The 22,445-nt window shown below is 53.9% G+C and overlaps 6 protein-coding genes across 6 annotated transcripts; 3 read left to right on the top strand and 3 right to left on the bottom strand.

Annotated features, from left to right (window-relative positions):
- Positions 1–413: 413 nt before the first annotated feature.
- On the top strand, positions 414–5,165 carry RCC_00255 (uncharacterized protein; the record flags this gene model as incomplete). The annotated part of the gene is made up of 1 exon (XM_023765409.1): positions 414–5,165. The coding sequence occupies one exon, from the start codon at positions 414–416 to the stop codon at positions 5,163–5,165; it is 4,752 nt and encodes a 1,583-aa protein (XP_023621177.1).
- Positions 5,166–5,395: 230 nt separating this feature from the next.
- RCC_00256 (probable sphingomyelinase family protein) lies at positions 5,396–6,868 on the bottom strand (the record flags this gene model as incomplete). The annotated part of the gene is made up of 1 exon (XM_023765410.1): positions 5,396–6,868. The coding sequence occupies one exon, from the start codon at positions 6,866–6,868 to the stop codon at positions 5,396–5,398; it is 1,473 nt and encodes a 490-aa protein (XP_023621178.1).
- Positions 6,869–7,902: 1,034 nt separating this feature from the next.
- On the bottom strand, positions 7,903–9,831 carry RCC_00257 (uncharacterized protein; the record flags this gene model as incomplete). The annotated part of the gene is made up of 1 exon (XM_023765411.1): positions 7,903–9,831. The coding sequence occupies one exon, from the start codon at positions 9,829–9,831 to the stop codon at positions 7,903–7,905; it is 1,929 nt and encodes a 642-aa protein (XP_023621179.1).
- Positions 9,832–13,287: 3,456 nt separating this feature from the next.
- Positions 13,288–18,489, bottom strand: RCC_00258 (related to DNA-directed RNA polymerase I; the record flags this gene model as incomplete). Its single annotated transcript, XM_023765412.1, has 1 exon — positions 13,288–18,489. One exon carries the CDS (start codon positions 18,487–18,489, stop codon positions 13,288–13,290), a length of 5,202 nt encoding a protein of 1,733 aa, XP_023621180.1.
- Positions 18,490–18,689: 200 nt separating this feature from the next.
- Positions 18,690–20,516, top strand: RCC_00259 (related to U4/U6 small nuclear ribonucleoprotein; the record flags this gene model as incomplete). The annotated part of the gene is made up of 1 exon (XM_023765413.1): positions 18,690–20,516. The coding sequence occupies one exon, from the start codon at positions 18,690–18,692 to the stop codon at positions 20,514–20,516; it is 1,827 nt and encodes a 608-aa protein (XP_023621181.1).
- Positions 20,517–21,818: 1,302 nt separating this feature from the next.
- RCC_00260 (uncharacterized protein) lies at positions 21,819–22,268 on the top strand (the record flags this gene model as incomplete). Its single annotated transcript, XM_023765414.1, has 1 exon — positions 21,819–22,268. The coding sequence occupies one exon, from the start codon at positions 21,819–21,821 to the stop codon at positions 22,266–22,268; it is 450 nt and encodes a 149-aa protein (XP_023621182.1).
- Positions 22,269–22,445: the final 177 nt, after the last annotated feature.

Below are 22,445 nucleotides of genomic sequence, written 5' to 3' on the forward strand. Positions count from 1 at the left end.
TACGCTAAGACCAAAGTAGTCAAGGCCATGGCGCGGGGTCGATCGCCCGTGCCGCGGCTGCAGGCCCGCGCTGATGGTTTTGCTTGTCACACACCTACACATTGCGCAAAATGGCGATCAAGATCTGCTGCGGGTTGCGCAGAGTGGCGGTTGATGGAGTAGTGCAGACAGCTGGTGATACTCGTGCGGAGGTCCAGAAGCAATCTGTAGGCGCGAGAGGCAAAGCGGGCCCATGACTTCAGATTGACAATCAAACCCAGTCACTGACTCGACAGGCGCTGATCGAGGCGTCGTGTGGTTGTCCGCTGACGTACAGCGCGAGCACGTCGCGGTTCGCTTGAATGCAATAAAGCCAATGGCTCGTCATGCCCGATCGCCGTCTTCTCCCTCGCAGGCGATTGAAGGACGGAGCCATGCCTGCAAGACCGCCCATACATCTCCGGCGTCATCGCCATGCTCAAAGTGAGGCGGACCGACAACGCCAGCAGTCGCCCGTGGGAGCCAAGATTCGGGTGGGCGATGGCAATGACGGACACCGGCGAGTCGACACTCCGACCAATGGGCGGCTACAGATTGTGGACGACGAGGCCACCCCAAGGCACTTTGCCGTGGTCAATGTCGGAGCAGGCGGCGTGCTATACCTCAAGCCAAGTCGCATGGGCCCATCCACCGCCGTGAGCCATGCTCCTGCAACACCACCCGCGACAATCCTCGAGAGGACATCCTTTTACGGGGATCCGCGTGCGAGCAACATCTCTGGAACATGGACTCCACGCGGTGACCGAGGCCAGAGTGTGATTGAACCAAGAGACGGAGACGTCTCTTCGATGATTTTTGCACCAGAAGACCTTCGCAGAACAAGATCGCACTCATGCTCGACGCGGGGGACAATCTACAACCCGAATGATCTCCACCATCTTGCGCCGACCGCCGAGGAGAAGCGACGACGACGTAGAAGCTCTACCGACCTGCTTCCCAAGCACTTGCTAGACTTACAAATTCCACACTATCGATTGGGAACCCCGCGATTCAGCGATTATGGTACGGCGTATCTCCACAACTCCATTTACACCGTATCTACCGTGGACGGGGTTCCGTCGTCTATACTATCCAAGGAGGAGTACGAGACGTTATTCCCCGTCCCACCTGGGAACCACGGCAGTCTAGCTCCCATCTACATGAATCCGTCTCGCCCTTATACGTCGAGTCTCGCCTCCGGAGTCTCGCGGTCTGCTGTTGCGTCAGCACGAACATCAGTAGCGGGGCCCATATCAGCCAGATTGTTCGAAAAGTTGGAGAGAAACTTGAATGATCCTGCAGTCGTGCGCCATCATCCAACAAATGGCAAGATCGTTGCAGCGACGCCCGCCAGGCTCATCGCACAGATTACATCTCCCGACTTTCTCGATTACGAACTCCTGGCCGACTTCTTCCTCACGTTCCGCAGCTTCATGACGTGCCAAGATGTGCTTGAATATCTCTTCGCCCGTATGCGATGGGCGTTTGGCGATGGAAACGACGCCGGCCGGATTGCCAGAGTTCGGACGTTTGTAGCCCTTCGTCATTGGATCCTAAACTACTTCCTCGACGATTTCATGAAAAATGACCTATTCCGGCAGAGCTTCTGTGATATGGTCAACGATCTGGTGAAGTTTCTACGCGAGCGTCCTGATCGCGGGAATGCAGATATCAATATTGTGGGGGAGTTGAAGAAATGCTGGCGAAGGACTTGTGCGCTTTACTGGCCTGTGCCCGATGCATTGGAGTCGGACCCGGATGCAGATATCGTCCCAGGTGGCCATCCTCAAGTAGCACCATCTGCACAATCCTCCGATGTCAGCTTGCCTTTGACGATCCGGCCCACCACCGAGCGCGGCTCCATATTCGAGTTGACCACGATAGATCTGCCAGACATGTACGAGCGTCAATTTGGAGCCTTGAACGACATCACTACTCCGCAAACGCAACCGATAGATGAGAAAGCGCAGGCTTCCCCGGGCCCACGTGAAACGGTCATTACCAATCGTACTGCAAGCATACCCGCATCTCCCTTGAGCGAGCAGAGCATGGAGGTTCTATCTTGCTCTGTTCCATTTCTGAGAAACATTCTTCTTCGCCCAACAGCACGAGCACGAGAGAAGGCAGAGAAGCCGGCTGTACCAGCCATGCCACAGTCAAGGCTTGCAAAAGCTGTCAGGCSAACACATCAGCACAAAAGAAGCGGCAGCTTTTCTGACGCGTTGCGCGATAAACGAACGCCACTGTCGTCTCCAAAGGCTGACAACATCGAGCTGAAAGATTTGCCGTCGTTTGCCATCACTGGTGGCCTCGTACGAGGTATCCTGCTGCAACCCTCACCACCAGAAGTGGACAGCAACATTCCTGTGACGCCTGGCCCCGAGCTGAATGAAACACGATTCGCAGGCACCGAAGGCTATCTTGGGGAGAGGCACAACCACATTGGCGTGAAAAAGTTCGTTGGCGAGGTTCGTCGTGCGTTGAGTAGTCGCAAGACGAGTAGCAGCACTTCACCCAACAGGACCCTTCACTCGGCCGGTTCGTCAAGATCGCGAGGGAATTCACGAGGTTCTGATCGCTCTCAGAGATTAGAACCAAAGCCTCAGCCTGATTGGCAGCAGCTCGGCGGGCCACCGCGAGTTGACGTTTTGGGTGCAAGGATTGAAACCTCGTACAAAGGCGCGCGTGAAGAGACACGATTGTCCAAAATAGTATCCATGCCTAACCCGACTTCCGCACCACCGCAGGAACGACGAGATGGCTCCCAGTCATTCCAGACCAACAAGGTGGTTCCACGTAAGATGCACGAGTCCTACGAACCCGATTCTAGGGACTTCGCCAGGTTGAACAGCCATGTAACGACTGGCAGTCGATCGATCGTCATCGTCGACGCCACGGGTGCGCCTGAGCTCCCGGCAATGCCCACGGACTTGCCATCGCTTAGTACAATGTCGTCAGAGATGGCACCAATCCCATTGTTCCGCTGTCGAGATGATAAGGGCCTGGGTGTCGACATGGGGCCCCCTCGGGAGACAGCACACAGCATGCACATCGGTTACATTCGCTCTCCCGACTCTCGATTCCACGACCTGCCGTCCAAATCACACAGGTGGAGTGCCATTGACGATGGCCGTGCTTCCCTGGTGAGTGGGCCGTCATCAACAGCACACCCATCTGCTTTGCATATGCCTGCTCTTCCCCCGCAGTTGCGAAGACAGCCAGGCGGGAAAGATTTGAGGGCTGCCGGCCATGGAAACAGCATCAGGACACGACCACACTCTGAAGGCACAATATCAAGGTCACTCTCAGCATCTGTAATGATGTCTGAAAGTGAGGGTGGAACCCGCTTGCCAAATGGTGTACTTCGCAACGAAAAGTCGGTTTCCCTGCTTCAGACACACTCCTCGCAGCCCATACTCCGCGCGTCATTCGAAGAGGAGGCCCGGAGATTGAAAGGAATACCCGACGAGGAAACGCGTGGCGGTATCGAGGACGCCCTTCTCAAGTTAGAAGGCAAGATACCTAGCCCGCCTTTCAGCACTTTTTCGGGCCGAACCAGCAAAGAGAGCCCAGGCGATGAGAGAAGTATATACAGTTCGTCTCCGGCTTTTGAAGAGGGACCAAGTCCAGACTTACCCTACGCAAGTATCCTCTTAGAGGGATCGACTCCTGTACTTGAGAACATCACCAGCCCCATGACCGAGACGCAGGGTGCCAGCATATTTCGTGTGTCAGAGTCGGGTGCACATTCCGTGGACTCGAAGGTGGCCTACTTGACGCCCTATGCACCATTGCGTAAACGGGTTACTGCATCGTCTTCAGAACTGTCACTTGCTGTTCCCGCAAGATCCAGCCTGCGCCCAAAATACGATCGCTACTCCGCGACCTCGACTCCAGATTCGTTCTCTTTCATACAAAAGCCGGCAAGTGTTGTCGACGACGGCTCGATGAGCCATTACCCGAGCTTCCGAGCGGGACCATGGTCTGGCTATAATCAAGGAGCATATTTGTGGGATGATAACGAAACAATTAGCGATATCTCTACGGAAATCGCAGATCAGCACGAGGACGAGACGGGCGTTCGAACTTTCTACTATGAAGACAACGCCAACGATGGAACAAAGGAGCATCGCCCATTCCAGCAAACGACGACTCCGCCCTCAACCGCAGGGGCTGATGCACAGTCTCCAGATCGTAGACAGCTGCTCCCGCGGATTCCTCTACGACGTCCCAATCAGACTCTCAAGGAGAAGATTAGCCATCCGAAGCTGCAAGAGCAAGCCGCGAATCAGCCATTCCCCGTCCGTGAGGGGTCTGAAAGTCAACTGAGGGGCCGCAACTCACCCGACTCAATAGAGAGCGGCTCGCACATGCCTTTTGTCTTGGCGTTTGAGTCCGAGGTCATTGCTGAGCAGCTCACAATCATCGAGAAAGACGCGCTTGATGAGGTGGATTGGAAAGACTTGATCAGCCTGAACTGGCAACAAAGCCCTTCTCATGCTCGAAATTGGGTGGATTACCTCAACAAAGAGAATGCCAACGGAATCGACATTGTCATCGCGCGCTTCAACCTGGTCGTCAAATGGTGTGTCTCCGAAGTCGTCCTCACTGATCTGCCAAGTGAGCGTGCGAGAACGATTACCAAATTCATTCACATCGCCAGCCATTGCCACCGGCTCCACAATTATGCATCCTTGTACCAAATTACTCTTGCACTCCTATCCAGCGATCTCGCTCGCCTCACCAAGACCTGGTCGCTCATTGCACTAAGGGAGAAGCAAATGCTAGAGCAGCTCGAACAACTCTGCCGCCCATTGCGCAACTTCAACAACCTCCGCGCAGAGATGGAGACAGCTATGCCTAGCAACGGGATCATTCCTTTCATCGGCCTCTACACCCATGACTTGATGTTCAACGCACTCAAGTCTGCCCGCATCAACTCGCCCGCTCCTGGAAAAGAACCTCTGATCAACTTTGAACGTTATCAGACGGCAGCGAACATCGTAAAGAACCTACTGAGACTTACCGAGGCYAGTTCCAGATATACATTCCATCCGGAACCCGAGGCACTTAGTCGTTGTCTGTGGATCGCAGCGTTGGAAGATTCAGATATCGAGGCGCGCAGCATTGCGCTTGAGAGCGTTTAATATGATCAGGTTTACGATTTTACGATTGGACGACGCAATACATCTAATACACGACCTCGGAGCTCGTAATCTAGGACATGCCACAGTCTATGAGATTTGCCTTGAGATTTACGATGGAAACAAACGAAGGCGCTTGATCGGCCTTGACGTCGATTTCAGCGACGAATTAGGGGAGTAGACAGAATGTGAGCCACTCGTTTGGCTCACAGAGTAGTATATGTAATCTCAATCTATAATTGTACCTTGCCATTGTTTGTCATACCATCGCGACTGCGAAGTGCACTCTCCGTTGCTTGTTCAACATTGCCTTCATCCTCCGAATAATTTCCATACAACGCTCTGGCCTTCTCAGCCGCAACTTGGATCTCATACTCAAATTCCTTCAGCGCACGTATCTCGGAGCCAACGAACAGTCCACCCATCAAGCCGTCGAGCACGCCACAGCTCAAACCAAGAGTACTGATGAGCATCAATATGAATGAAACGTAGTTTCGTGGCGACCACCATACGGCGATGAGACAGCCAATCGAGACGAGAAGCTCAACTCCAAAGTGAGTGAGTCGTAGGCGGCGTTGCTTGCGTTCGCGAATGTCGTACTTGTCTATCATGTTCTGTATCACGACATATGTGTCATGGTCGAGGTGGCGGATCTTCGATKAGGCTTGCTTTGTCAAGTCCGGTGCTGTAGCGGGCTTGCGAGTGAGGGTCGTTTCGATCGAAAAGTGATCACTCAAAGAGCATCTTAACGTGGGATGTCGCATAGTGAAACCGACTTCCACTTGGTCGACGCTCCAGCTTTGGCCACTGTGCTCCGCATTGTCGGCGAAGAAGACATAGTCCAGTCTTTTCGCTTTTGAATCAAGACCTTCTGGATCGATGATCGAATCTTTGCCATTTTCCAAGTTCTTGCGCATTTCTTTGCTCCATCGCCATGTGTTGAAGCGATGATCACAGGTCGTACCATGTTCTTCGAGACATTGCTTGCTGGTCGGACAAGCCCTTCCTCGAGCCCGCTCCGCCTCTCCTTCAGCACTCCCCAACGCCGAGTCGGGATATATAATTCTCCACACATCCCTCACGGCACCATGCGCCTCTACCAATCTGTGCGCCAAACTCAACGGAACCATGTTGAAATCTCCCAGTCCGAGCACCATATGACCACGCTCGACAGCATGACGCATCAGCTTCGCAATCTCCCACGCTTGGGCCGTGCGATGGCAGATGTAGGAATCATTCGGCTCCTTCTCATACGGTGCGTGTAAATGGGTGTTGAAAACTTCCACCACATCCTTCACTCCCGGACCGATTCTGATTCGCGCACATGCAACACCCTTTCCCACATACCAGTCCCCACGAAAGAACGCAGCAGGTCGTCCATTCAGCGGATAGCGGTACATTGAACTCTCCTCAATGGGCCATTTCGACAAGATCGCCAGCCCGCCACCGAAGATGCCGCTGAAGTAGAATTTGCCATGGGGTAAAATGTCTTTGGTCAGCTCGCGGATGGCGAGATAATCTTGCTGGGTCCAGCATTCTTGTAGGCCTACAATCTGTGGCGTGGGGGAAGCGTGAGCCAGCTGTTTGCCGATTTCCAGGAGACGCTCATGTCTGTATTTGGAGATGAATTTGAGGCCCCAGCAATTGAGGGAGATGACCCGCAGACTGCTAGGCAGGCTGTACATGTCCGCCGGAGTGTGAGACATGGTGTGAGATACCGGCAGGCGAACTCTATCWTCAGCTCAGTGGCCTGARGATCGTGATGTTGCTGTCGGGCTGTTGCTCGCTTCGCCCTTTCCCCTTTGCGTACCGAGGCGTGATTTTCACAATGTAGGTAGATACATGTACCGGTGGAAGTGCAGTCTTTTCCACCTCTCTCCTCGAGACGGCAATCCACGCTGCGTCCCTCGAGCTTGCTAATGCTTGRGATACTTGGCGAAATGTACTGCGTGTATCCTCGCAAGCCTGGGCATGATGATGCGAGGTGGTGCGGGTCTGGCGGCGGGAAGCACGGGGGCTACCAGGGCTACCAGCTACGCAAGAAAATAACACTTCAACTTGCGGACCAGCAATGCCAGCCAGCACATGGCTGACTCGCCGGCAAGGTTATACAATGGCAATACCTCACAGTGGCTAGTGCTGAGAAAACTCAGATGACAAGTAAGTGGGGAGATAGCTCTTCAATACTGGCACTATCCTGCTTCACCCATTTGCATGACTTCCAAAATTGCTGACCCAGACGCCGGCAGACCCAAAGTCCCAGATTCATCATCCTCACTTCGTAAACACATTGTAAGAGAAAGAACAAACAAGTCAACTAAATACAGAATCCGAAAGAGCAACAAGTCGAGTATGTATCTTCCACGGTGTTCTCGCTCACTACCGTTGTCTCTAATCGAAGTCGTAGACCCGTCCCCCTCTTGACGAACCGCACACCGAGCCCAAATATAAACAAATGAAAGAGATCCAGGAAGAGATGACTCGATTGCACATGTGAGCAAGGATATACCAAGCGATGTTGCAAGCGGATGTCGAGGCTCCTGCTCCCGGAAAAGCGAAGATGCATGGAGGTGGTCGTGATTTCATTATCATGATGATCGACTGCTGTCGACCTCGAGATGCAATTGCGTTGCCCTAAAATGCTGCAAAGATGCTGTGGATGCTGCTCTACGCCGGTACGCCCTTTGGAAGATGGAAAAGTCCATGGAAAACTGTTGTTCGAAGAGAAACACCGTAGGATTCAACGAGAGGAGGCACCGCCGTTATGGTGCTCCGCCACAAGCTGGACAAGGCGTTGATGGAATGGCTCCTGGTCCCCTGCCGAAGGTAGCAGGCTGGTGCGAGGGAAGGTGTTGTGTTGGCGGCATGGTGGCGGTGTCTCCATGAAGGGAGAACCAAGACGGGGTACCGGCTCAGCTAGGCGACGAGGAGCGGAACGACTGCCCAGCTCTGCCATTGTTGGAGCCTCAGCCATGGGTTGGTCGAAGGTGGGAAGTCGCGGGGTGAACATCTTGGTCAAGTTGTCAGTCGCGCAGATGGCGCCAACAGTGAAGCCGCGGCTGCGACCGACATCGCTTTCAGCAGAGGGAGGGCCAAACACATCCTCCAGGGCACCACGCCGCGGCTTTTCCTCATCCGATCGGAAGCGCCGTTTGCGGGAGCGACGATCTGTGGGCGCTCCGGTCCTGAACTCCAACGGTGAGTCAAGAGACTTGCCGTTGAACTCTGTACGGCCAAGCGACCTGGTGTTGGCCATGCTATGGAGAAGGTGCGTGCGGCTGGAAGACGAGTCACCATCAAAAGGAGATGCCAAAGAGCTGGCACCCTGTGAGGCTGCAGCTTCGAGGTTAAGGTTGAGCTCGGACTGAAGAGACGCGCTCTTCTGATGAGCCTTGGAGCGAGGGATACGATCGAACCAGCCCTCTGGACGAGCAGGTCTAGACAGGCGCCGCGGCTTGGGAGTTGGAGGTGGCTGCGGTGTCGCAACTTGGGATGTGAGCTGTGCCAACGGGCCATTTGGTTGCATCGAAGGCGCAGTGGATGTCACGAGCGACATGATCATATCGATTCCAGAGAATGACGTTGGCTCGGGCTGCTGGGTACCGGGGCTGGACGTTTCAAATGGAGACGGGCTTCGAGTGCGCAACATGCGCTGATAGTGGGCCGAAATGGACGGACGACGTGCACAAAGCTCGCGAAGACGACGCCTTGTTGCAGCATTCTTTGGCCATTTCGACTGCGAGATCTGGAGCGAGGTGGGTCGGATCGTGTCGGGCGAGCCATCAAGCTGAATGTGATCGTGGGAGTCGAAGAGCATGTCCATCGCGCCAGGAGTTGATGGACCAGCCTTGCGCGCACGCCATGTACGCTTGGCCTTGGTCGCGACCTGGTCGCACACTCCCATGGGTGGGGTGCTGCCAGGTAGCATCTTGAATGGTGTWAGGGTAGGGTCGGAGAGGTAAGCCGAGAAGGTCATCCAGAGGTGATCGTCCATTTGTTGCGTCCACCTCACATCGCGACGAGTCTTGACTCGCTTGTTCTTGGGCGCAGCGTCCTGGCGCATGGGCGACTGCAGTATGCGTGCTTGCTTGGGCGGGTCGTCGTCCATGAATGGATCGTTGGCTTCAGAGAGAGGGCTGTCGTAGCCATTGATGGGCGCGGAGAAAGCGGAGCTGCCACACGAGGATATGGACGAGTCGGAGAAGGACGAGCAAACAGAGTTGGCGCGTTGGAAGGTCGGCTTCCTGTTATTGATCATGTCCCACTCATCGGCCGGACTTTCGAGTTGGCTGAAACTCGGGTAGAGCTTCGGCGCTGGGGTTGTCGGTGGCGTGAGGGTGCGCGAATGCGTCGCGGACATGATTGGAGAGAGGAAGCGCGCGGAGACCGAGTGTTGGAATGTTGGACTGGACAATTGAGAGGGCGCTTCGGACATCTCAATCGTAGGGATGACGGACGTGTCGAGGTGGTGTAGGTTGAATTGCGCACTCGGCCGCTTCCTCTTGACCTTGAATGGGACCGGTCGCGGCGGCGGCGGAGGTTCTGCTGTCGACTGGCACGACTGCTGGCGCGCCTCGGGAGTGTGCGGCATCTGGTCGGCGTCGGCGGCGAGGAAGACGGGGCTGGTAGGCATTGCGATGGAGAAGGACGGACGGTGTGTGGGCGACATGGCGGCGGCGTGGGCGAGATGTAGCGTGGCGTGCTAGTATTGGAGGCTAGACGGATCGCAGCTGGGGACGCGTTGTTATGGTTGCTGTCGTTTGCGTTTGCGCTGGCGATGTGGGTAAACCAGTGGGGCGTGTGGTACTGCTGGCGCTGGCGCTGCGGACTGCCGTCGCGATACGAGGTGTGCGCTGTTCGGATGTGACGGGCCCCTGCTGGTCCACGAGCCGTCTAGGTGTTGCGCCTCCCCATATGTGTGGTAACGGCGGTGCGGTGGGCGTTCTGGGGCAGTAGCTGTGTTGCGCCCTGAGGTTTGGCTGTGTGGGCACGGAACTGGAGCGAGGTGGAGGAATCGGTGGTCGGGGACCAGCGAAAGATGGGTGGACGGGCCTACTTTCTAGCCGAACTTTCTTTTTTCGTCCATGCTTTCCTCTTTTCCCACTATGGATCAGACATCGCGATCGCCAATATTGGACGCCCTCCAGGGCCCTCACATGCCACGATAAAGTTCCCCGTCGCTGAGATTGCCGGTCTGTGAACATGGCCACCGCTCGAGCCGCATCATCACGGCTGGTTCTGGTCACAGCATCGAGCGAGCGAGCTACAAGCACCAGAGGCTCCAACCTTCTCAATGTGCGCCCGGTCCCTCCCCTCCGACCTCGACCAGGGAACTGTGCAGACCCGCTTTCTGGCTTCCCGCGGCGCTCTACTGCGCTCTACTGCAGCACCAACGCACTCCTGCTGTTTGGTGCCAAATGCCGAAAACTCCATCCTCCTCACCGTGCGTCGTGCTGCGTGATCAGGGCGCAACAAAGTCCATCGATCCTATGATCTATTGGCAAAAATGGGGCGGAAGCAGCTGACAGTATCCCACGCGTTTACCAGATCCACGCACACCAGATTCACGCGTTTTCCTTTTCTCGCGTCGCCCAATCATGGTGTGGTACGCTAACGATTTAATCGCTGACACCAATGAGGACCCTGGGTACGTTGATGGACCACCCTGTGGACCAAGCTCGAGGCCTCGCAGATCAACGTGTGCTTGCAGACCGTCGACGAACGTCGTCTTCGCACGAGGCCAGTCCTCTGTACAACAGCGGACCTTGGCTGCAGTCTGTTATCTGTGGGGCTCTCGATGTTTCAATGAGGTCAGGTAGAGGTCTGCGGCACCATTATAGATAGCATGGAGCATCGGCAAGCGCTGAAGCCGCGTCAAATGCAGCTCAGCTYCGCTCCCCTCTCACCGCAAAACAACTGCCAACAAACGCCATGAGCTTCGCCGTTCGACGCCTGGAAAGCGCCCGCCATCACCGTCTATTCTCCCTCTGTTCCTTGTTCAGCTCCCGGAAGGGCGAGAATCTCGTCGGATGCGGTGAAACGCTTGCAACGGTCTGCGATGCCGTGGAATGAGGCCTTGCTCCAGGGCTGTGCCTAGCACGTGCATTTTATTTCTGGCGATTGCAGAATCACCGCAGCGTTTCACATTGCCGCGATTCAAGCTTCCACCACACCACGCGGAGTCCATCTGATCCCGCAGCAGGTCCAGGTAAGCTCGTGCACGACAGAATCAACCCATTGATTGTTAATAGGTAGCTGCGATACAGGAGAAACGCGTTGCGTTCGATGATGCGTTGCCAGTCGGGAAACAAACATGTGAGCCCAGGATTGTTGACTATACGAAACTTCTCAATGGTCCTTACATCAATTTGGTGTGACGAGGCAAATGAATCATGACAACCGCATGTCCAAAACCAACAGCAATGCTGAAGTTGGTTTGATGCACTTCTAGCTACCCAAGTTGATAAAGTACAGTGTCATGAACCTGCTGCTTGGTAGCTCTGAGGGGCCTGCTAAGACGTCGTACCGGCAGGCTCGTGTTGCATCGCGATTTCAAGTGCCGACTGACGTGCAATGGCGATGTTGAAGTTGGGGCTTCACCACAGAAGCTTGCTTTGGTGCTTTCGAAGCCTTCACGCCGACCAGACTCGCCAGTTCGAGTCTCTGTCCCACGGGCGTCACACGCGATGGTTGAGACATTTCCGGACTGCCAGCTGCGAGAGTAATTCCAAGATCAATAACACATAGTACTTGTGCCGTTCTCGAGTCGAGCTGATGCGAAACCATCAGAAACGAAAGCTGCCACCAAAGAAGCTTTGCCACGGCATACAGTGTCGTATGCGACACTTTGTGATTCTCAATCATCACAATTGTGCTGCACACTCCATCTTGATTGGCCGACTTTCTTTCAGCAGGCCACAATTTGGACTCATGGAGTATTGGAGCTCTCGCACATTTGCGATCTCGCGATCCGGACCAAGGTCCATCTTCGATTCCACATCCACAATGTCGTCTGGAGGTTGAAGCCACTAATTTAGAACGAACTCTACACTGGAAAGAGCCTTCAGCCACCGACGTCCTCATGATTCCCGCGCAGACTTGATGTTGTCGTCGCGTCCATATCGACGGAAGACGCGTCGGTTGACGCGAACGATGTCATCTATCAATTTAAACCACGCGATAACAGCGACTGCAGAATGAACTACATTCTTCATCGTTCGATGCTCCACCAGGATTCAGATCAGGTGAAGACGGCGCCCCTTTTGACCCCTGATTCTCTAGTTCTTCGATCAAAAACGTCAGTACCCGTCGCGGTGTTTGTTTGTTGTTGTTTTCACAAACAGTCAGACGCGACGAAGGCTACCATGGATCTCTCAAACGAAACGCCGATCCGGAGTGCGTCCCCATGGAACTGCTAAACGTCGATCCGGACTTGCTGGAGTGCGACTCCATGCTCTTGAGTCTTCAAGGTTGTGGTTACGAGTTAGGTTGCTGCCATGGTTCGGAAGCAGATGCGAGGACCCGAGGAAATGACCTGCATCGCACCGCACCGACCCCCAGAGTCCAAAACATTCCCTGCATATCGGAGTATTGTTGATGTTTACACAACATTGCATCGTTAGCCAATCCTGATGATGCTACGGACCACAACGTCGCCAGGATATGAATTGGGCGTCAAGTCTCAAGTGCTTCCCGCGAAGTTCCCCTCCCGCTTCTGCTCGAGACGCTGAGGTCTTCCATGTGTCTCTGCTGTGAACCCATGGATCGATTGATGTCACCGTCTGCTGATGAATGTTCCCCACCGACTGCGAACGATACACGGCGTCCCATCGACGTCCATTCACCGATACCAACTTTGCTGCGCTCTGGAACATTCAACGTTACTGCCACGTTGGCTTTGCCTTCCACCACCGTTATACGGGCTCAGCCTCGATTACAAATGGCGGCGATGCAAAGAGCGAAGAATGTTGAACGTCAGAATTATGCAACGAACAGCTCCATATCTTTTAATTCAACCCTTCTAGTTTCACTTCCATTCATAGCCCAGACAAGATCATTTCATGCTCCCGTACACGAATTGCTCCAGAACGCCCAGTGGATGCATATTCACCGATATCCCTTACAGTCAGTCCTCCATTTCAACATCTTCATCTTCTTCAATCAACCCTTCGCCTCTTACTCTCACATCTCCCTCCTCAGCCTGCAGAGGCATCAAAACTTCAAATCCGCCAGTGCCCACTCCTCCAACTCTGCCTGCCACGATTCTGGCACTGGGACCTCTCAGGTCCTCGCCTTCGCCCTCCAGCACAGCGTCCCTCAGGAAATTCACCGTCGTCTCGAAACTCATCTTCATGAACGGTGAGGGGTTTCCTCTGTATCCCATTCGTGAAAATGCCTGATAAACTCCATCTCTCGTCATGTAGTCCGCAATCAACATTAGATGTCTGGGGTCCACGCTGATTCCGTGACCTCCAAAGACTCCCTGCAACTCCCTCACAATCGTCGCGCGAGCGGCTTCGACGCCATAATGAATCAGTACATCGTGAACTGAATTCGTGTACAAATAGTGAGGGTGAATGATGTGCTGGTAGTCCCACATGGCTGGAATGTTCACGCCAGAGGCAGCGAGGATCAAGTGCTTGTCGGGGTTATGATCGCGGTCCTTGTAGGTAGCATCTTCGTCTAACATGCACAAAGATATTCCAGGGACGGATTGTATCAAAGCAGCGCGAAGGGCGGATTCGAGGAGGTTGAGAAGCAGGATCTTTGCGGTTGCAGAGTCGTATTCGAGCGTAAAGGAACAGCTGGCGCCGTGTTTATCGTCGAAGGAAAAGGACACAACGTCGTTGGTCTTCGAGTCACTCTTGATCCGCATTGCGCGGTCTTTCGCTGACGATTTCCGGGCTTTGTTCTCATCTTCCTCGTCCTCTGAATCGTCAGTGGAGCGCGGAGAGCCACCGTACGCTTCATCTTGGGGTTCGTCCTCGGGTTCAGGCGTGGCGTTGCGTTTCTTGATCTTGTCTTCCTCATCATCTTCGAAAGCCTCGTAACCGGCCTGTTGCTTGTTGCTCTTGGCCTTATCGCGCGTGGCGTCGTCCTCATCTTCACTATCAGAATCATCATCGCCTCCCGCACGCATGCCTTCGGGACGAGAACTTTCCTGCTCGATGGTTCCCGCAGACTTGCCGATATCAGGTCTCGCATCATCTTTGGCAGCGGCCTTGAGAGTCTTTGCATCGCCACGCTTTTTAAGCTCCTTGCGAATCGACGCTTGGAGACGGGGAAGCAGGCGATGTTCGATCGTTGCCGCAACATCCGAAATCGTAATCGCATGTTCCTTCTGGTACTCTGCAGCTGGGAAAAATTCAAGCTCAACCTCATACTTCTTCGCCTCCGAGTACGCAACTCCTTTACCTGTAGTCTCGGTGACGGTGACTTTGTCCACAATCTCCGCGAGACTCAACTTGGTGATGCCCTTGGCAAATTTCTTTGCATCTTCTGCGTTCATATCGTCATTCAGACGAAGAGTCATTGTCGGTGTCGCAAGATTGGGCGCGGCAGTCATGACGATTTCTCGGAGGCGAGGGATACCGAGCGTGACGTTCTTCGCAGCGTGACYAGCCAAATGGAAAGTGTTCAGCGTCATTTGAGTACTGGGCTCGCCGACGGATTGCCCGGCGACAACACCAACAGCTTCGCCTGTCTCAACAATCGATTTGAGATATCGCATCTCCAGAATACCGTTGAAATTTTTCTTCGAGATGGCTCCGGGTCCATCAATGTTCTTCTTCTTATCCTTAATGAGTCTGTCCTCGTTGGCATCTACCCATTTCTTGGCTTTGATCATCATTTTCTCGCTCATACTCCCGGCGTGACGCGCGGGGGCATAAACCGATATCGCAGGATCAGAAGCACCTAGATCTCCCCTCTTGCGGTATTGCTTCTCCGCGACCCTGTTGTGTTCTCTCGCTTCCTCGCTGATCAGTTTACCAAGGTCCTGGCCCATGTCAAAGGAGTTGTAGAGCGAGATGTAGTTCTCGGCGGCGAATTTGAATTCGGAGAGGTACTTTGCTTTGCCGACGTCCAGGCCATCTTCACCGTAAAGAAACTGTACCACACTACCATCTTCTGTGTTGCGGACAGTGGTGTCATACTCGACCTTCAGCCCTTCCATTCCCTTGATCAGGCAGCGTTGTAGGTATCCAGAACGTGAAGTCTTCACGGCGGTGTCAATCAGTCCTTCACGACCAGCCATGGCGTGGAAGAAATACTCCTGCGGTCGGATGCCCGTCAAGAAGCGATCTACAATGTATCCACCAGCACGGACACTCGACTCGAAAGGCTTGAAGCAGGGAAGTGTCTTCCCACTGACCATCACCGGCACTCTTCGTCCTTCCAACACTTGCTGACCAAGATTGCAGGAAATTAGGTTGACGTTGACCTTTGAACCTTTTGCGCCGGAAGTTGTCATGGTCTGCATCTGATTTTTGGGGAATGGCTTTGAAAGACCGGCAGGCATGCACTGATTGGAGACATCACTACTGAGATCCTTTGTGGCGTTGTTGGTGAGCTGGTCCAAACCGTGCTGCTTGGAGTCATCACGGATCACATCTTCCAATCGCCGGAGGAGCTCGTGATTGTCACTCTTCGGTTTCTGGTCCTGGAGCGACACGTACTTCGCAGCAACATCCAAGCCCACAGACTGCGCGCCAGCAAGAGCCCGGTGTCGATCTTCCTCTCCTTTGCGAGTAAAGATAAGATCCTCAACACCGCAGGAAAATGCCCGCATATGCAAGAGCTTCGTCAGCAGTCGGCCAAGCACACTCAGCAGCTTTCCAGCAATCGTGTGCCCGTAGGCTTCGTAGACGGCATTGACCAGACCTCCAGATGAGGGACCAATCTGCTTCTTGTCAAGAATTCCCTGTAAGAGCTCTCCATCCTTGAAGATGACATCCGCCTCCTCCTTTCCGCCGACTCCCCACATAGTCTTGGCCGTCGTGCTTTTGCCCTCCATCGTCAGACCAAGCGCACCCTGGGGAGTCAAATTTTTCAACACAGAGCTGATGACTTGCTTTCCTGTCCACAGAGGCTTCGGCTTGAAGATTGTAGGAGGTAATATTTCCAGCCTTCCAGTAGTGCAGTGCCCGCTTTCAGGCCGAAGTGCCGAATAGAGCAAATTCATATAGTCTCCTCGCTCAAAAAACATGTCACGGTTGGTCAACCACACACACATGGATATGTGGTCCTGAATCAGACCTCGCAATGGGTTACCTGCAGTTCCCGAGAGGTACTGGTGATCTGTGTCGGCGATTGACAACGCTTCCGCGCGGGCCAACTCGTTCTGAGGGAARTGCATGTTCATCTCGTCACCATCGAAATCGGCGTTGTAAGTGTTGCAATTAGCGTAGTGCATACGCAAGGTCTTCTCTCCGGGTAGTACTCGAGCGCGATGACACATCATGGACGGCTTGTGAAGGGTGGGTTGGCGGTTCATGATGACAATGTCGCCATTGTTCAAATGTCGATGCACCTTCTTTGGGCGTGCCCCCCGCGTGCTGCCGCTTGCAGATGGCGCGAGGAGTTGGTTTGCTAACGCTGTCCGCTCTTCTGCAGTCTTCCCGTCTAGCTTCATGACAGATCCGTTTTCGCTTTCAATGGATATCGCTCCTGGCCAGATGTGAGGTCCGTTTCGGACAGCCTCTTGCATGTCTTCGATGTTCCATTGTGTGACAGGCTCTGGGTAAGTCAACTTCACCGCAAATACTGGTGGTACTCCGATTTCGTTGGTCTCGATGTTGGGATCGGGGGAAATCACAGTACGGGCGGCGAAATTGACACGCTTGCCCATCATATATTTTCGAAACATTCCTTCCTTCTTTTCCAGCTTCTGCTTGACGCCATCCGCGCTCCTGGCGCCAGCTCGTCCCTGGAGAGGCGAAAGGTTCTTGTCAATGAGACTGTTTACCGCTTCCTGTAAGACAAGCCATGTTGTTTCGAAGTCTGCATACGTTCGTGCTCGGTACCGTGTTACGGCTGGGGGCTCCTTTGCGCTAAGCTCGCGCTGGATGTCCTGTAGGGTGTCACATGCATTGAGAATGTTCTTGTAAAGCGAGTTCTCTTGCGCCTCTGCGATCTCATCATTCCCGGTTTTTGCCTCCGGACGATACTTGTTCGGTGGAACCACTAGAGCGTGTAAGAAGAACATGTCCGCGGATATCCCCATGCTTCCTTTCCGATCTGCGCCGTATATGAGACTTAGCACTTCGCCATCTCGTTCGAATAGTTGTACCAGTTGTGCGTAGACCCGGCTCGGATTGAGATATGTCTCCTGCCGCGCAGTCTTGGTACTAGAGGAGCGCTTCTCCGTTGTGACATCGTCCACCATTCCGCCTGCAATCTCAGGCTCGCCTTCTGATGAATCCTCTCCTTCATCCATATCCACATCATCGCCCTCTTCATCTGAACTCCTGTCCAGATCTGCCACGGCTTCATCCTCATCCTGCTTTCTCTTCCGATTGATCTCAACCTTCATCTTCCGACGCAACTCAATCACTGGATCCTTGGCTTTCATGCCCGCTTGCACCATGGCAGTATGCTCCTTCTCCAACAACGGCTTTCTGAAGATCTTGACGTAGCGATCTTTTCGATACTGGTGGTTGATACSGTTACAGCTGCCGCACTTCTTACCCTTGTCGACAATCGACATGAACTCCCGAATGATGGCTTTGCGGGCATTATTCGTTGTCTCCGTTTTCATCTCTGAAAGCTCCCCATTCTCCTTTGCCCGCTTGATGGCCCTCTTCACAAACCTTTCGAACTGTTGTGTAATCGCCTTGACATCGGCGTCACCCTCGGACTCTTCATCAGATGATCCGTCGGCGGGAGTAGCTTGTTGTCCCGCCTTTGCCTGCACCTCGTCCAGCTCGGCCAGTTCCTTCAGTAAGCCATATCGCACCAGTTTCAATTTTGCAACGAATCGGGCMACCAACACTCGCTTCATCTTGAGCTTCCCACAATATATGCATGTTGCTCGTAAAAGCTTCAGCACCTGGTCCATGAAAGTCGGATGGTAACACGGAACGGGCAGTTCGATGTGACCCGGATGGCCAGGACATTGTGGGCTCTTCAGACCACACGTTGCGCAAGCATTGTCACCAAATTGGCCCAACTCGGCTGAGTACAACCCGCCGGGGACTGGGTTCAGAAGAGTATCGAATGTAGTGCTGTTGGTGATGCGCCGGGCGGAAATTGCTTTAATGTCGGCAGTCGTTAGACAGCCAAAGTTGACGCCTTCCAATTGCGAAGCGACAACCTGCGAAGGATTCATCGCGGCGGAGAGAATGCGGACATGGACTCAGGATGTAAATGTGAAGCTGATGCTCCCGGTCAAAATATTTCTCCAGCAAAGCGACGCTAGTCTCAAACCTTATTTATGCGAGTCAGCACTTTCCCTCTTTCGCGTCCGCCGTCCATCCAATTCATCTCAACCCACCATTCGCAAACAGCACGACCGACAACAACACAAACATGACGGGGAAACGACCACATGAGTCGCCGGACGAAGATGATGGGGCCAAGCGCCAGCGTGCAGCGGATGGGTCGCCGATGCCCGTGTCCGATTTGGAGAGCAAGAAAGCAGCCACGGCCGCGAAGATTGCAGCGCTGAAGGCGAAAATGGCCGTGAAGAAGCCTGGAAATGCCCCACCGCTTGCCGCTCCTGCAGCTCCGATGGATGATGTGGCTGCTAAGAAGGCGGAGACGCAACGGAAGATCGACGAGTTCAAGGCGAAGATGGCAGCGAAACAGCAGGCCGCACCACCTCCGCCGCGAGAACCGTCGGAGCAGGAGCGCTGGCGGGCGGAGGCCGTGGCCAAGGCAGCGGAACTGGCCAAAAGTCGGAATACCACCACCACGCCCACTCCCGCTCCCGTAGCACCTGCGCCGCCGCCTCGACAGGATGGGCGTGGTGCTCGTGGTGGGTTGGGCATCGGCCTCCATCCATCGCTCGTCGGGAGCGATCCTACAGGAAGCCGTGGTGCACAACAGCAAGGTCCGAAGTTCAGCACGACCAAAGGCAACCAACRGCCCGACAAACCGCGAATCAACCCATACACCGTGTGGGAGGATGATCCAACGACGGCGCCCGATGCCTCTGCCAATCCGACTCATCAGCCCACCGGTCGCAAGTATGAGCAGCGCAAAAGCAAGCCGCTGGTGTTCAGTGAGAAGGGCAAGTACATCAAGCAGGCCGCTGCCTTGCGTACGCAAGCCGCTTTGGAGGAGATGAAGCGCCGCATGGCTGCTGAATCACGCAGCAAAGAAATAGAGGAAGCCAGTGACAAGGCGTTCCTCGTCCCTGCCCCTCCTGATATTGAATGGTGGGACGAGGGMTTACTCGCGCAGCCCTCGTATGAGAACTGGGATGCACCTGACCGCAACAAAATCACATCGGAAGACAGCATCATCACCGTCCTGATTCAGCATCCTGTCATGCTCGCCCCGCCTCAGGAAAAGTTTATGCCTGAGCCGAAGCCACTTATGCTGACTGTCAAGGAGCAGAAGAAGCTCCGTCGGCAACGCCGCATGGCAGAGATGAAGGAGGAACAGGCCAAGATTCGTCTCGGACTCGTCGAGCCTCCGCCCCCCAAGGTCAAGAAAAGCAACATGATGCGAGTTTTGGGTGAACAAGCCGTGAAAGATCCCACAGCCGTTGAAGCGCGTGTAAACCGAGAAATTGCACAACGCGCGCATGATCACGAGCAGGCGAACGCRGAACGCGCACTTACGCACGAAGAAAAACTTGCGAAGCTCGCGAGGCAACAGGCGGGAGACGAGGCAWAGGGCATCAAGATTGTGGTCTTCCGCGTCGATGATCTCAGCTCCGGGAAGCACAGATACCAAGTCGATGTCAACGCAAAGCAGTCACTCTTGACCGGGATTGTGATCCTGAATCCCGACATGAATCTGATCATCGTTGAAGGTGGCGCGCATTCCATCAAGGCGTATAAGAAGTTGATGCTAAACAGGGTGAAGTGGACGGAGAACACGCCTCCTGTGGATAATTCTGGTGGAGGCACGACCTTTGTGGGAACTACCGATGGAAGTAATGCCAATGCTACGTTGGGGACGCGGGGAAGTGGAAGCAAAGCAGCGGAATGGTGTCACCCGCTGGATCAGAGAGGCGAACTGAAAGACCTCAGTGAGAATCGGTGCGTGCTCGTCTGGGAGGGTGAGGCAGGGCAAAGAGCTTTCAAGAGGTGGGGAAGTCGGGCTTGCGAGACTGATGGAGAGGCGAAGGATGTGCTATCACGGACAAAGATGGAGAACATGTGGACCTTGGCGAGGAGCAAGTGAACCAGCAGTTGTGAGATTGGTGGACTGACATGTATATGCATGCATCTCGAATGCCTGCCCAAGCGAATGAGAATTGTGGACCGCGAGCAGACAAGGTACGACGTATCACATTTCAAACTGGGGAACCGTTCCTTGCTGACAGTAGGGGTGATTATCAAAACCTTCCTCGCACACAGGTAAGTCGCGGGCTCCTTGCTGCATCCTTTGTTTCATCTCTTCGCCGTGTCCTAGGCCCTTGGGAGGCGCACTCTGGACGCAAAGTAAGTCGCCTGAGCAGGGATCAGACCACTGTGAATGAATGTACTTCTGCCTCGAGCGATTTCTGAGGTCTGCCCCTTTGCTCCGCCAATCCAGTGCTGTGAATTGATGATGATCGAAGTGTCGCTGGGCAACTCTTGACTCCACCCATCAACCATATACTCGCGGGTAACAGACTCTGAGGGATGAGCGGGCTGGGACGAGATGCAGACAACGAAGTTCGAGTTTGGATGTTGCCGCACTACCTTACATATTGAACCCAAGGACTATCAATTTCTTTGATAACGACGACAGCACGATGAACGTGTCCCTGCGAGCCTCGGTCGAAGGCACATCCTGCTCTCCATGAGACACATTCGTCTGCCTATCATAACTGCCTGTTCGTGAGCGTGGCCCGTCGATGATCTACAAGTGAGCACGGCAAGCTCGATTCATACGATCCTCTGCATCGAAGCATGCTTTGCGATTTTGATTATGAGCTTCCCTTGCCGGAGGTCCGTGTAACCTTGCAGTCACATGCAAGGCAGGCCGTGATGAACGAGGCAAAAGCTCTCGACCATGTCGAATCATTCATCCATAAGGATAATTTATATGCTTTTTGCTGTTGAACATTGACATGTCTGACGGGTTGTCGGACAAGTACGTCGAGTGAGGCAAAGAAACGTTATCCATGATCAGTCGCACTATAAACCAATATCTACTTTACGTGGTTACCATGTAGAGTCTATTGAAAGGAAAAGCTTCTTAATCATCCTTTCCAAAGGCCTGGCATGCCGACAGAGGTCTGTCGGGGTTATCGCATGATCAAACTACCCCAACCCTAACCCTATCAGCATGTGTCTCCACGCCTGCTCAGATCATTCTACACCGGTCTGACCATGTGTCGAGCAATCGAGATGGCTGAAGTCGATGCGACCCAACATAAACGATGCAATGTAACGATCACACCGCGCTCCTCAGCTCTTCAGCTGATTCCCGCAACCTCGTCTGCTGTTTTCATCAAAAAATCCCGTTTAGTTTTCTTCTAACGCGAGCTCAGTTGCCATGTCTTCAACTGGCAGTGTCACTCCGACTACATCGACAACGTCAACAGCGCTCACCGAAAGGCATCTAGTGACGCTGTCCACAGACATGGTTCTCGCGTGCAACACGCGATACTGGGACACGCAGTCCTATCCATGGACACATCTGTCCCCCAGCTTCTTATCTGGACCTACATTTGCAACAATACCAGTCAAACTTGACTTGACRGACTTTATAAACGCCTTCAGCGAAGTCTATGATTCGAATCCTGAYTACCACATTCTGGTCGTGTCGACCGCAGTGCACATGAGTGATAAGCCAGGAGAAGCGCAAGTGTATGCCAACATTCACAATGTCAACTTCACACCTGGTGTTGTACGATACAGCATCGGGCTTTGGGACTACCGTGAAGCAGAAAATGGGAAGTGGATGTGCGTATCGTATAGGAGTTTGCCAGGACCTACWGGATGAGCTATAAGCGACACCATCTCAAATGGCGGTCATACTTTATCGCTGTAGGCCGTGCACTTCTCATCGGATATCCGCTCTAGTCCGGTCACCTTTTGCTTGTTGGGTTTGAAGATTGCTAGGTCTGGAGAGTGATCGTTGTGTCAGTCAGACAGGTCACCTAAGCGCTCTCGATTTCCA

This window comes from Ramularia collo-cygni, assembly GCF_900074925.1.
Source record: "Ramularia collo-cygni strain URUG2 genome assembly, contig: RCC_scaffold01, whole genome shotgun sequence".
In the NCBI taxonomy this organism is placed as follows: Eukaryota; Fungi; Ascomycota; class Dothideomycetes; order Mycosphaerellales; family Mycosphaerellaceae; genus Ramularia; species Ramularia collo-cygni.